This window comes from Trachinotus anak, unplaced genomic scaffold, assembly GCF_046630095.1.
Source record: "Trachinotus anak isolate AG129_WGS33_773 ecotype Australia unplaced genomic scaffold, CSIRO_AGI_Tana_v1 ptg000025l, whole genome shotgun sequence".
NCBI classification, from domain to species: Eukaryota; Metazoa; Chordata; class Actinopteri; order Carangiformes; family Carangidae; genus Trachinotus; species Trachinotus anak.
Genome location: NW_027273876.1, coordinates 10,034,435 through 10,047,951, shown reverse-complemented (window position 1 = coordinate 10,047,951; position 13,517 = coordinate 10,034,435). Strand labels below are relative to the sequence as shown.

At 39.9% G+C, this 13,517-nt stretch overlaps 2 protein-coding genes across 4 annotated transcripts in view; one reads left to right on the top strand and one right to left on the bottom strand.

Annotated features, from left to right (window-relative positions):
* The first annotated feature begins 816 nt into the window (after positions 1-816).
* On the top strand, positions 817-4,722 carry LOC139608331 (tripartite motif-containing protein 16-like protein). The gene is made up of 6 exons (XM_071461974.1): positions 817-984; positions 1,105-1,200; positions 2,364-2,597; positions 2,722-2,741; positions 3,379-3,521; positions 3,668-4,722. The coding sequence occupies exons 1-6, from the start codon at positions 853-855 to the stop codon at positions 4,243-4,245; spliced, it is 1,203 nt and encodes a 400-aa protein (XP_071318075.1). The 5' UTR covers positions 817-852; the 3' UTR covers positions 4,246-4,722.
* A 96-nt stretch (positions 4,723-4,818) lies between these two features.
* Positions 4,819-13,517, bottom strand: part of casp7 (caspase 7, apoptosis-related cysteine peptidase) — a 9,123-nt gene continuing 424 nt past the window's right edge. For 2 of the 3 annotated variants that reach the window (XM_071461975.1, XM_071461976.1), the window contains exons 2-7: positions 13,241-13,347; positions 9,938-10,089; positions 9,711-9,839; positions 8,223-8,398; positions 7,745-7,883; positions 4,819-7,585 (exon numbers count right to left, since the gene is read on the bottom strand). In XM_071461975.1, coding sequence (XP_071318076.1) covers positions 7,359-7,585; positions 7,745-7,883; positions 8,223-8,398; positions 9,711-9,839; positions 9,938-10,089; positions 13,241-13,347 — 930 coding nt within the window. In that variant the 3' untranslated portion in view covers positions 4,819-7,358. Of the gene's footprint in view, positions 7,586-7,744; positions 7,884-8,222; positions 8,399-9,710; positions 9,840-9,937; positions 10,090-11,143; positions 13,220-13,240; positions 13,348-13,517 lie in introns of those variants that run through there. The other variant, XM_071461977.1, reaches the window with a different exon arrangement.

The window sequence follows — 13,517 nt, the reverse complement described above, 5'->3', positions numbered from 1 at the left end:
GTATCCCGTAAACTAAGTAAATCTCTCTAAAGCTGCTGCTTTAGTCATCTACCAATTCAGAAATTATCTTGCAAATGGGCATGTTAGTCTGAGTTATAACAGTCAGTGGAGACATGTGGCCCTGCTGTGCCGTGCGGCTCTCCCCATGTCCTCTGATGAGAAATATGTCAGGAATACAGGGAGGAGGACACTGGAGTCAGACTGAAGTAGCAGATTTGAGGGATATTCTGTGTATGTGCCATGACGTTAGCATGACTACAATTTGACATTAGTCATGTCAATCATCAGACGAACGGGAGTCAGCTGCTTTTGGTGCATTTGACGTCACTCTGCTTGTGCATATGCACTGGCTATTCGTGCTATGCACGTCAATGGTCATGGGTCAGGGCAAGCATTTAAACCGGCATCAGCTGAGACAAATTTATTTTAATTCTTCAGAAACTTAAATCCCCTCGTGTATTTGTAGTATTTGTGAAAAAAAAGTACAAATATGACATACACTACATATGAAACCACCACTGGTGTCTCATAGACTTCACAAACTCCTTTAAATAAGCAAGTGGGTCAACACATAAACACACTCACTCTCACACACATACATCAAGGTCAATGTCAGGTTGGTATATATAGAGCTCTTACAGGGTTCTCGATTAGTAGGGCATGAAATAACTTTTCCTAAAGTCTGACAGTTTTCCCGTGTCCTGCTTTCCCTGCCTTTCTCTGCCTTAAACCTTGTTTCCATCCTCTTGTCTTCAAAGTTTAGATTCATGGTATCACCTAAATAAAACAAGGCACATGCTTGCAAGTGCACCGGGACAGGCGGTGGGTGGCAGATATTATCCCCCCTCCCCCATGACAAAGCTTTCACATCTGCGGCAGGCCTATAAAAGCCCTCGTGGTCCTGTTGTCACTGGGTGGTGGAGTTTAGTCTGCACTACTCTACAGAAGATGAATGGTAAGGTAGGAGGGAAGGTCACAAATGAAGTAAGCACTTCCTCTTTGGTTTCATTGAAACACTGTTGACACTGTTGACCCACCGCATATAACGGTTGCAAATCTTGAACTCTGTCTTTTGATTTTCCTGCCTGTGTGTGTTTTCCAAAGGAAATCCTACTGAAACATCAGCAGCACCTGCAGCGACAAAGAGATGTCATTGCCTACAGGATGAAGAAGCTGGCAGCTAAGCAGGAGGCGATAACTGTAAGTATGATATCTTGTTTGACTTACAAATAAAATACTAATTATTTGCTGATAACGTGTCACCAATTAGTAATTTCCCACCTTTTGTTGCAATCAGGCTGCAGGCTAATAGCAAACACCTGCAAAATCATACAGAGGGGGAAATTGTGACTTTGCAATCACTAGTATTTGCAACTTCTCCACAGATAAGATAAAGATTTAATAAATGTTGGTGAGAAGGGGCGGAATTCTTTGGGGTATTAAATAAACAAAAACAGGAAGCTCGGTCCATGCTGTTCATCAGTGTCACTGTCTGTGAGCATTATGTTCCAAAACATCCCAAGGGTCACTGTCATCCTCCTAAAATCATGATGCATGCTATGTAACCTGAAGGCCTAATTTGTTTAGCTTGTTCAGTGCCTCATATTCTTGATTTTAGCTGTAAGCAGTGGAGCATGTGTCCTTGTAGTGTAGCACATTCACCTCAAGGTTAAATGGGTTATGTATTGTCAAATTGAAAGTCTTTGCTATCCTTCTTTTTTTGGGGGGGCATTTTGTGGTCAAACTAGTTTGTCATTTTTTTGCTCTCTTCCATCAACTGGCTTGTTTTTGTTTATTGCACTCTGTAGAATCTGTGCTGCAGTACTTTCCTTGTCGCTCATGTGCCAAATTCACATTCTGTTCTCTAGACGTTGAAATGATTAGTCAATTATTTGATAAGTCCTTTGGCAGGAAATGAATCTCCAATTATTTTGATAATCAAGTAATCTTTTAAGTCACTTTTCGAGCAAAAGTATTCACCATTTCCTCGTTCCAGCTTCTCAGTTCTTAGGATCTGCTGTTTGTCTTTGTCATGTGTGATAGTAAATAGATTATTTCTCAATTTCCACTGTTGATCAGGCAAAACAAGTTATTTGAGGACATCAACTTAGGCTTTAGGAAAATATAGGTGGCATTTCCCACCATTCTATAGGCCAAACAATTAATGATAATAATTGAAACAATAATTGTCAGATGAACTGATAATGAAAATAGCCCTACTGTGTTCAGAGGTTATTATATTCATGGTTCAAACAGTGTTTACTGTTCACAAAAGAACAGAAGTGTTATTGTTCTTCCCCTGAAAAAAAAAAATCAATCTGCCAATATAGTGCACTATTACAAACGTATCTCTCTCACCTTAGAAAAAGACCAATGCAGTGAAGGAGAAAATCAGGAAGAAGTATGAGGACATGAAGCGGGTTTTGGATGAGGATCTTCGCATCACTCTGACCCAGCTGGACACGGAGCACGAGGCCACAGAGAAGTTAGTGGAGGAGAAGATAGAGGAGTGCTACCACCTCACCCAGGAGCTGAACCAAGAACTGGACAACCTCAGCGCCCGAATGAAAAAGGACACACAGGAAATTGACATTCAGGTAAACACGAGGACAAATCTGAGGTTATGATTTCACGCAACTTATATGGAATGCCACACATTGTGCGTCTCTTTCAGTGGTATAGAGATCAGTGATCATGTATTCTTTCTTATATCCTCTACAGAATGCTGAAACAGAAAAGAGGTGCGTTCACATTTCAGTGTCAGCAGCTTAATGCAAAAACTTCTTGTCTGAGGTAAATATGCTCATGTTTGATTAGGCACCTACAGTAGGAAGCTGAAACCGATCAGACTGCATCAGTAGGTACCAAACATACCAAACATTTTTCTTCTGACAATCAGGAAACACCAAAGAGGAAAATTCAACAAAATTCAAGTTGCGTCATTTATCTAGAACAGTTAGTCACACCAGTACCAAGTATCAACATTATACTCTTGTGAACAGCACTTCCTTGTGAATTTGAAGGACAAACTGGTTACCTTAAACTATTGAACACTTTTTAGACTAAACATGATCACGCTCTTGTAACAATTTTCAAAATGAAATACAATGCTTCTTAACATATACACATATTATTTGTTCTTAGAGCTGTTACATAATTGAACAATTAACATTTTAAGAATTTGTCAGTCTCTCTCTAAATGTTTCATTTTTGTTTGATTTCAAAGTTATGTTTATATTTGTGCTCTGTAATTGGGAAATTTGTCACATGGGTTATTACTGGTTGAAAACGTAATTGAATTAACAAGAAGCAAAGACTTTTTTTTGATGTTCATAGCTCTGTGAGTGGTTGCAACTATTCTGTTTTGCTTGTGTTTAGAATTTCGGAGACTCTGAAGTTGACTGACCCTGACCTGATCCAGACGGACGAGTTCAAGAACGAACAACTGCTGAGTCTTACCATCAACCTGCTGCTGTTCATCAGATCCCAGGTCCCTGTCACCAAGAAACTGTTTCAGAGCTGTGAGTTCACCCAAAAAGACGGGAAGATTGACATGTGAAGGAGGCTTGCTCCCAGCTATGTCAGAAGTTACGACGGTTACGCTTGATATATCATCTGCACTGTCTTTTGTACAAGACACTGAATTTTTCTGATGTCTCTCACACAGATGCTGCAGATGTTGTCCTTGACGCTGACACTGCCCACCCCAAGCTGATCATCTCCCCCAAAGGCGACTCAGCCACCTACACAGACACCTGGCAGGATGTCCCTGAGACACCCACCCGCTTTGACAACACCCTAAATGTAGTCAGCCAGCAGGGCTTCAGCGAGGGCCGCCACTACTGGGAGGTGGAGGTGAGTGGGAAGACCTACTGGGAGCTGGGGCTCACCTACCCAAGCATCCCACGCAAGGGCCGCAAGGAGGAATGCTGGCTGGGCCGAGGCAAAGAGTCTTGGTGTGTGGAATACTTTAATGGGGACTACACCGCGTGGCATGGAGGCGTCCAGCATGAGCTGCCTCTGATGACAGGAAGACAGTTCACACGCATTGGGGTATACTGCAGCTTCCCCGGGGGGTTGGTGTGCTTCCTAGGAGCTGATACCATGACCCCCCTACATTGCTTCTGTGCTGGGACCTTCAATGACACTTTACATCAAGCGCTATGTCCTGGTCATGACAATGAGGGCACAAACTGGAAGTCCCTTAAAATATGTGATGCTTCCCGATCACCTCCTGTTCTCTGAGCGGGGGCAGGAATGCTTCAGGGGCAGGAAGGATGGTGGTCAGGAATGTGTTGCACCCTGGGGGCATGCGCATCAGGTCCCTGATCAGACTTTCTTAACTTGCAGAGACTGTGGTATCAGGTTAGTCAAAATACTTCTAAAGTCTATCTCAATTTTAAACCAGATGTTGGTTATTTCCTGTCATTCATGCTTTTCTTTACAGTGGACATACCAAAGCTAGAATGATGTTAGAGCTGTCCTCCCACTCACCTGTGGTTTATTTTTAAAAGTTTATTTTTAATGCCCTGATGAATCAATGTTTTTGGAAAACACAGCACAATAGGCTTTGTCAGGTTTTATATACACAGTCATATTTTTAGTTTGTCTACTGTTAAAAGGATGGATTGCTGAAAAGTAAACCAAACAGTGAGAGTAATTTTTTGGGATGGTTTCAGCATCTTCGATATTTGGTGGAGTAAATTAAATTAAATGTGCTCATCAACTTGTATTAAGCATCTTCCTCATGTCAAATAACTGCAGCCTTTCAATGTGGTCTGTGTTTACAGATGTGCAAGAAAAATGACACACAACTTATTACACAATAAATTCTTTATGTTTAATACAGTAAAATGTTTACATAAGCATTCCTCTGTTTTGAAGTTATTTAAACAAGGTATTGCCCCAAATGAAAAAAATATTGGGCCAGATTATTATTTCAATGTAATTCATTCATTCAATCATTTTTCCAAATATTTTCAAATATATTCCTGAGGACAACAGCATTTAACACCGGAAAGCATTAAATTTTAACTTCTAAAAATAAATTTTTCCCTCTTTCAATTCCATTCCAAAACAAGTGGAGCAAACACTCCTTTCAGCACAGGTTGGGCACCACATCACTGATCAGAGATCCATGTGTCGAGAGGGCTCTAGAGTTGTGGCTGTATTGGACAAGAATGGGGAACGCCAGTATTGATCACACTCCTGGCACCTATAAATATTATATAATTGTTATCAAAATAATTAAAAATGACTGATAAGAATGATAAAAAATACAAAGCGAGAAAAGGAGAAAGTGTAATAGTAAAATGAAAGCTGCTGCTTAACTTTCCCCCTAAATTACTGACACATGCAATCATGTGAGTGTAAAAACATTGCAGCAACAGTGTGAGTGTGTGTGTGTGTGTGTGTGTGTATTGTGGACATATGGATTTTGTATGTTCAGACTTGTCACCACCAGTAATAGCTGCCTCTGTGAATGACAGACATTAAAACAGTGAGAGTGTATCTGCATGAACAAACTTTGTGTAAATTGTAATGACCAGAAGCAAATGTCTTTTATATATTAAACAACATATTTTCAGATTTTACCATATAATTTATAATAGTTATTCACTAAATTATGCAATATTGTGTGAAAAAAACTTGGCAAAGTGTACAAAGTGCTTAAAAATAATATATAAATGTAATTTTAATTTTTTTTATTTTTTATGATTTGGATTTTAAAATCAATCTAAAGCAAAGCTCAATTTTTAAAATTAAAATAGTTAAGACATTGCTTGGTGCCTGTTACTACAGTGTAGAGTATGACAATGTACAACACTAATATACAGTGAAATGATGTGGCATTTGTGCTTTGGGTCCCAGTCCAGCTTTACAGTATGATATTTCCCAAGTTTATGACAGATTTAGACATTCTTGAATTGTCTATCTGGTGTACAAATCCTGCAGCGTGTATCCCGTCATTCAGTAAAGATATTTAAGAGGAATATCTAAAGTTTAAAGATTTCAAAAAGGCAAATTCATAAAATTGATTTGACTAATAAATAAGACAAGTAAATTATTTTGATCATATGCAAATACACAAACTTCATCTCGGGCTTGAACAACAAGCAAGTGAAGTCTTCAACATCACGCTGTGAAAACTCGCAAAATTGCAAATGATTATTGCTTTCCTGGGGGTGGACTATGTACTATGCACTTGACCCAAAATCTCATAGAACTAATCACTACACAGCAAAAGATCACACCTTCCTAGCCATACGTATATGAAATTCTTTAACATTACATTTACCCACTTCATGGGACATTAAAGAACCTGAGGATGCCAGCATGCTGCTACCAACTTAAACTTGCTAGGAAGGCTGAGACACTGAGCCTTTGGCAAGAGCACTGTGATATGCTTCTGCTCAGAGGAGTGTTATCTTTTTGTTTTGTCTCCTTTTTTTGACAACTGACAGCTGAAAACATTAAAACATGGATAACTGAAAATGATCCGATCCATTTTCCAGATGGTGATGACATTTCAGTGGACTGAGTTTATAATCAAGGCAGGTCCCTCATCTCTCCTATTCAGTCTCATAGTGGAAATTTCTAGTGAATCTCAAACAAGCCTTGACTGTTTTTGAAAATTCATATTATATAAAAAATAAAAGGACAAGATTAATCAGTTAGGGCTTGAAAAACTTTCAACTCTTGCCTATTTTCCAATTTATTTGACTGTGTTAGTGATAGAGTTGTGTGCACTCCACAGATGCACTGGACTCCATGAGACAGGTTTATGATCAGTTTCTGGAGAGACTACTCTTAGAGCACCAAATCCCGATCATTTCAGTTACTCAGAAGCTGATTCCATGCAGTAAATGCTAGTGCCAATTTTTGTCCTTGCTTGCCCATGTCCAGAAGGTACAGTCCCTTTCAACATCTACTGCAAATCCTGGAAAATGGAGAGACACATATTTAGTTATGATTCCCCAAACCCACAAAAACTGGCAGCAAATTTTCCGGGCTGGTAGAATAACATGGATATTTCACAATGCCTGCCGACAAAGATCAGAGCAAATGTGACGCCATTATTCTGAAGAACAACCTGAAGAAGAGGAATAAATTTCACCATCAACACATGAACGTGGAGTGCCACTGTAATTTTTTTTTTTTCACAGAGTGCTGGTTTTCAGGCCCAACTACACATGCAATATGTTACTATGTGCTCCGAATGTGCAGTGTCCTGCTGGGCCTGATCATCCCTGAATGCTTTGACCGCTTAGCCAGTACCTGAAACAGTCAGTAGAGTCAGTCGGTCAGTCAGTCGGTCAGTCTTTGACATCATACAGTCCGGTCAATAAGGTTGGCGGTCAGTTAAAATACAGTTCTTTTGTCAGCATAGAGACCACGCAGGGAATCTGCTTCTTCTCACTGAAGCGTGGGTCTTCAGACCAAGACTCAAAGCTGGTGGCCACCATGTAGTTGACCCGTGTCAAGATCTGCATTATCTCCAGCTGCTTGCCAAACTCGTTGAGGACGTTGCAGAGCGCCTGGACAAACCAGGAGCCACGTCCAGGGTTCCTCCATGAGTAATACCCTGGAAACATGAACATGAGTCAACACTGAAACCGTGCCGATAGGTCCAGTGTCCAGCACAGGAATGTTATACATACCTCAAAACAACACAACCATTCATCAATTTGGCAGTAAAAACATATACATTAAAATGAGACTTTACTTCAAATCAGTGCTTTACCTGGCACAGTGGAGTAGGCAAAGAGGAAATCTGCCTCTACAGGGATCTTATGTCTCGGATTAGCATCAGTCTCCAGGGTGTCGTTTGGCGGACCTGAATCTGTCTGTATACCATCATCAAATTCGGAACCCCGACAAGCCTGGTGAAGTAAATGAAATGACATTTCATTGTGATCCTGAGTAGCTTTCTCAACGATGACCTGGTGAAGCAATTAAAACATTAACTAATTTTAAAAGCTGGGAAGGGCAAATTTTTGCAAAGTAACCATCATCTGTCCGTGGGGAGCTACTGACAGCCATTCAAATCTGTCTTCTCAACAAAAGCAACTGCTGAAGTCTGAACACTGGGGCCAAAAGTTGTTGACTTGTTACATAAATCAATAAGTTGTCAACAACTGTAACGTTAATGTTAGTTAATCACCACATAGTGTTTTATATCAAATCATCATTTATAAAGGAAAGTCTTCAGAGGTGCGTACCTGGATGAAGAAGAGTTTTGGCTTTCCAACTAAGCTTTTGCACATGTCCCCCCTGAACAGCGAGGTCATGGTCTTGATAGGCATGGCTCCATCTGTGCCGTAGATCATGCCCTCCTCACCGTGGCTTAGCAGGATACAGGCGAAACACGAGCTGTCACTATGGTCTTCCTCCGAGGCTGACCCATACACACACAAACAAATACTCAACTCTTAGCTCGGCTCGGGCCTCATTAAACTTCATCTCAGTGGCTCAAGGGCCTTGTCTAAAATTCCTTTAGCCATTCGCCTTTTACGTTTATATTCTTATCATAGAGTTTAAAACCACTTAAACTAATTTGAATACAAAATATCATGTGTTTGTCCTCAGGTGAGCATTAATGTGCAGATGAAAATGAATTACAATCTTTATATCAGATTTCCAAATTTCTTATGTAGACCTTTGGCCTGTTGTTGATACTAGAAAAAGGTTATTTGCATCCATAATCCAAAAAAAAAAAAAGTCCATTGAGCACCATGAGTATAGACAATAATGTCATGGAAATCCAACCATGAATTTTCAAGACACTGTGTCATGTAACAAAAAGTTGATAAAGGTAAGATTTTGGATTGATTGTAAAGCAACACAAAATTATTAGGTTTCATTCTCCAGGGCTCAGTATTATCAATACTAAATTTTCGTCCAGTAGTTGTCTGGCTGAGAAACATGAAGACAGATTGGACAACTACTGGCAAAAAACTGTGCAAAGTCTAAGGAATAGCAGCCATTAAAATGTCATATCATGTAAACCAAAAGGTTCACTATATTTACTAGAGGCATTGGCATGAGAGGTGACCTTTCAACTGTCCTTACAATTTAAGACCAAAGCCATGCTAGTCACTAGCATTTATGCAATTAGTTTTACAACTGCACCACCTGCTGCCTGACCTGATAAGCTTTGGGAAAAAAAATACAACATTCATTAAGATGAACAGTATTTAATGTCAACTTGAGTGTGTAGATAAAGGTGCGACTAGAAGGGGAATAATCTTTAAAAGCACCTGACTGTGTATATCAAACCTAATGTACCTGGTAGGGCTGAAACCAAATCTGGTATTAAACCCAGAAAAGCATCTGTGCTTTCCCTCATATGAAAATGGTGTAACCATGAAGGTGTTTACAAATGGGTTGCAGTCAAGATGACTTTATGTAAACTTTAAATTGATTCATTGAGGTCTGACCAGTGGAGGATGACTGCAGTTTGGATGAAATTCAAATGATCAGCAACCACTACATAATTAAATCTAGACGTCATATTGAGCAGTAGTGAGCAGTAGTGGACCATCATTCCTTTCAAAATTACTGGATCTGCCAGCAACTACTGTGAGACTGACACTATGAAGCTGCAACCATTTTTTGAACATTTTTACAAGGTGCTGTTTATAGACATAGTTCAAATTACCAACTGTGGTTGTTTGTCCAGGCGAACGACAGAGGACTTTACTACTCACCTTCCCTGAGAAGACGCTCCATCTTCTCACATGTCTGATCGTTGTAGACGAAGACATCGAAGCCCAGGCTCTTGAAGCACTTGAATAGCTCACCTGCGTCTCGGTCCGTGCCATTCCGTACATTCATCCCTGTCAAAACAGTTGGCTTAGAATACACAATCCTGATGCTATAACACTGAGCAAAATTTAATGAGATGTTCAATGTCTTTGAAACATGTTTGCTGTACCTGTCTTTTCATCAAAGTTTTTGTTGTTGATGATGATGCACTTGCCCACTCGCTGGTGGCTCATCTTATACTGGAATGTTGGTGAAACAATTCTGTAATGGCTTTCAGAAGAGTAGTCCTGCTCCCGCGTCTGGCCATCCTTATTCTTCTTACTAGTGGAGCCACGGAGAAACAAAATATTAAGGACAGTTAATACTTCCACAAAGGCGTTATTAAGATCAGAATTTAACACTAGATTACTGTAATATTATTTGCTTATAAGCAGCAACACAGACATTTTTAAGTTCAGCCAAAGTAATTGTATACAACACATCACAGCCATGACAATATTCCTACTCAAAGACATTACCTTTTTTTTTTAGATCAATCATAAATAAGACTAGAAACAGAAATGAAAATAATCATGAATGTAAGAATAACAAATGCACTGGTCTTTCAATTTCAAAAATTAAAGACTTCTTAGATGCAACAAATTAGAAAAAAAGGCCAAAACTCAGATCAAACTTCCATAATCCTGACTCTTACTGTACATGACAGCATCTTGTACACCAAAAGTCTTCTAGAAAATATTCTTGACTCTTAAAGAACATGACAGCAGGTAAACTCACATGAAACTGAGAACACTTTGAACCACTTACTCAGAAACCAAAGAGTACATACATTTTCAAATAAGGCATTAATGTCACGGCCAAATTTGGTCGCAGTAATCCACCGTCGGGTTAAAGAAGAAACTAGAACATTTTTGCTCAGCGCAGACTTAAAAAATCTTTAACCACATCAATGTAGATTGAGCGAGAGGAAATCTTCCACGAGTGGCAATTCTCACAGACCTGACATATTTCCATTCTTTAAAAGATCCATCCAGATAGCTAAGCCAACAGTGGCCAGCTGGGGGCTCACAAAATCCAGGTTTGTTCCAGAAGAGCCAAGTCATCAGGTTACTCAAGCATAGGAACAATACACAGCAATGCGGACCAACAGTCTCATACACATACACTCACCAGCAGCACAGCCATATTCTAACAAACATGTGATCCAGAACTTTTTTGAAGCCCCCCCTCCCACCCCAAAATTGTGCCAACATACTGTACCAAACAATTGTGCGAGAGAGCTGCAGCTCTGTTTCGCTGTGGGCTGGGCATGGCAGAAAGAGCAGCAGGTAGGAGGACGGCGAAGAGGAATATGAGGCGGTTCTGTCGGTCTTACCTGGGTTCGTCATTAAGCGCTACGCCACTCTGCATCTGAAATGCGTTGGTTTTGTCTCGTTTCTTTTTTTCCCCCAAAAAGAGTATGTTTCTCCAGACCTGGCAGCTTAATTTTTGGCTGTGTGCTAGGATACTGACATGCTCTCTGTACTGGATGGAGACCTGACTGGGCCAGCGGGTGCTGAGGACAGGGGCGGCGCACTGTGAGCCCCCTGAGTCAGCAGCCTCGCCACCACACCAGCGCTTTCTAAAGGCCTATTCACACATGGCCCCTGCACCTCGCTCCCTGCTGAGGTCAGACAGGGCAACAAGTTGCTCCTCTGCTGACAGGCACAGAATCCGCCTGTATCGCTACACATACTGTGAGTGCCTAACTTCTTCAACCTGTACACTAGAAGGTCAAGAAGGGGTACAACTAAAAAAACATGAATTCCCGAGAAACCTCACTAAACACATTAATATACTACAACTAACCAAAGAGTCTTTGAGATTAATCATTTCTGTCTTGGTCCAACCAGTTAAGGAAAAACAGATGATTATCAGCATTACCTTTACGATATTATAGACAATTCCTTTAGAAGTGACTCAGCATGACAGCACAACTAAAGACCTATCAGAAGTTGATCTGCTGAAACACACCCTCGTACTGTAGATAAGGTGACATTTGTTTTTATGTCATACTTGTAAATATAGCGCCCATGTCATGAGGTAGACATGACTAAGTGGCTTTGTAAATCACATACCACTCTGTAGACTGGGAATACGGCTTTTAAAGATTAAATTCATGCTTATATGCTTAACATACTATGACATATTTTGTATTGATTTTGTACTGACAATTTAATTTTTACACTTTCATTAGTATAGTTCTAAAAACTGAATTGTCTCTCATTTTTTGTTGTTTTATGGTTTTTGAGAATAAAAATCATACATTTTTATCCTGAAAGTGTGGGGTAAAAATATAAATACCAGATAGACGACGCAGACTTTGTGATCAATTACCTGTGACTGGGAGAAACCTGGATGACAGTTGTTCCTTCACTACAAAGGCTCACAGTGCCACCTTGTGAATCAGACTGGAATAAACAGAGGCTACTCCCTTAATGATGCCTATTTTGCACCTTTAAAAAAAATAATGTCAGACACAAGACATTGTAAGAAGGCCCACATCCTATGATATAATAATAATAATTCAGTCTTATTTTGAGCAGCCACTTGAGGACTGACCCCAGTCCCAAAATTGAGTTTGAGATTGTGTTCACGTTCCTTGCCCCATTATAATAATTAGACTATCTAAAAGTGGGTTGCTGTGTCAAACCAAGGGTATACATCTCTCTCTTTTTAAGTTTTTATTAATTGAGGCAAAGAGGAACCAATGCCACCTTCAGTAAGAACTGTTGGTCTTACTGAAAGTGCACAGTTGTGTGAAGCTTATGTCTTCTCATTGTGAAAAGCAACTGTGAACAAACAGTGGTGTAGCACTACAGCAATAGTTTTACAAGGACTACTTGAGAAGAGGTGCAATTATAATATGATAAATATGTACCAATTTGCTCTTAAAACAAAGCAAAGCTCATTTCTGTTTCTTCTAACCTGGAAAATAAAATAGTAAACTGTACTAGAACTAGTACTGGGAGTACCAATTGCTGAGCAACCCTGCCAGTAAAGAAAACAGTCAATACAGAATAAAAGGTTCAAGTGAAAAAACTGAATGTAATTTATTAGAGCACCACACTCTAAAGAAAGAGGAACAGGATTACAGCTGCAAAACCAGTCATGTCACGAATATCTAGTTATGCACAGCCTTCAAATAAAAGCACACAAATAAACTTACAACAGATGAGAAGAATCACAAACAGACATATTAGGGCAACATACCAGAGTTTGATTAAGTGGACTTTTCTTGCTGTACTGTTAAGAATCACTGACTAAGGAGGGAATGATAAAGAAAGTGAAAGCTTAAGTAAAACCCACATTCTTATACATGGTCTGTTGAATTTAAGTGAATACAACCCCTGAAAGCCTAAACTACGTTTCCCATCATGCATGTATGGGTTTCCCTCTGCAGACAGAGTAGATGAGTTAAGAAGATAGTCACCTCCCAAACAGCAGAAATCTCCCCCTGCGGTCAGGCTTGGCATCTGTTTCGTCTCCATCCCCTCCTTCAACTTCAAGTTCACTTCTCTGAGCAGGTTCTCCAGCCATCTACAGTGACCACACGTACAGCACATAAGCTTATGGTTTGCACTGTTTTAAAAACAACTGTGCTACTGTATGGCTAACATTATTTTAACCCTGACGTCGTAGCGTTATTACCTCCTTATTATCAATCACGTCAACACTGTTCACGCTGTTCAAACTGTTTTTAAGTATAA

Excerpts from the sequence above, each read along its gene's own strand:
- LOC139608331 (XM_071461974.1), top strand. The coding sequence starts at position 853 with ATGACAAAGCTTTCACATCTGCGGCAGGCCTATAAAAGCCCTCGTGGT. Across the intron at positions 1,201-2,363 it reads CTAAGCAGGAGGCGATAACT|AAAAAGACCAATGCAGTGAA; the intron begins GTAAGTATGATA and ends CTCTCACCTTAG. Across the intron at positions 2,598-2,721 it reads CACAGGAAATTGACATTCAG|AATGCTGAAACAGAAAAGAG; the intron begins GTAAACACGAGG and ends TATCCTCTACAG.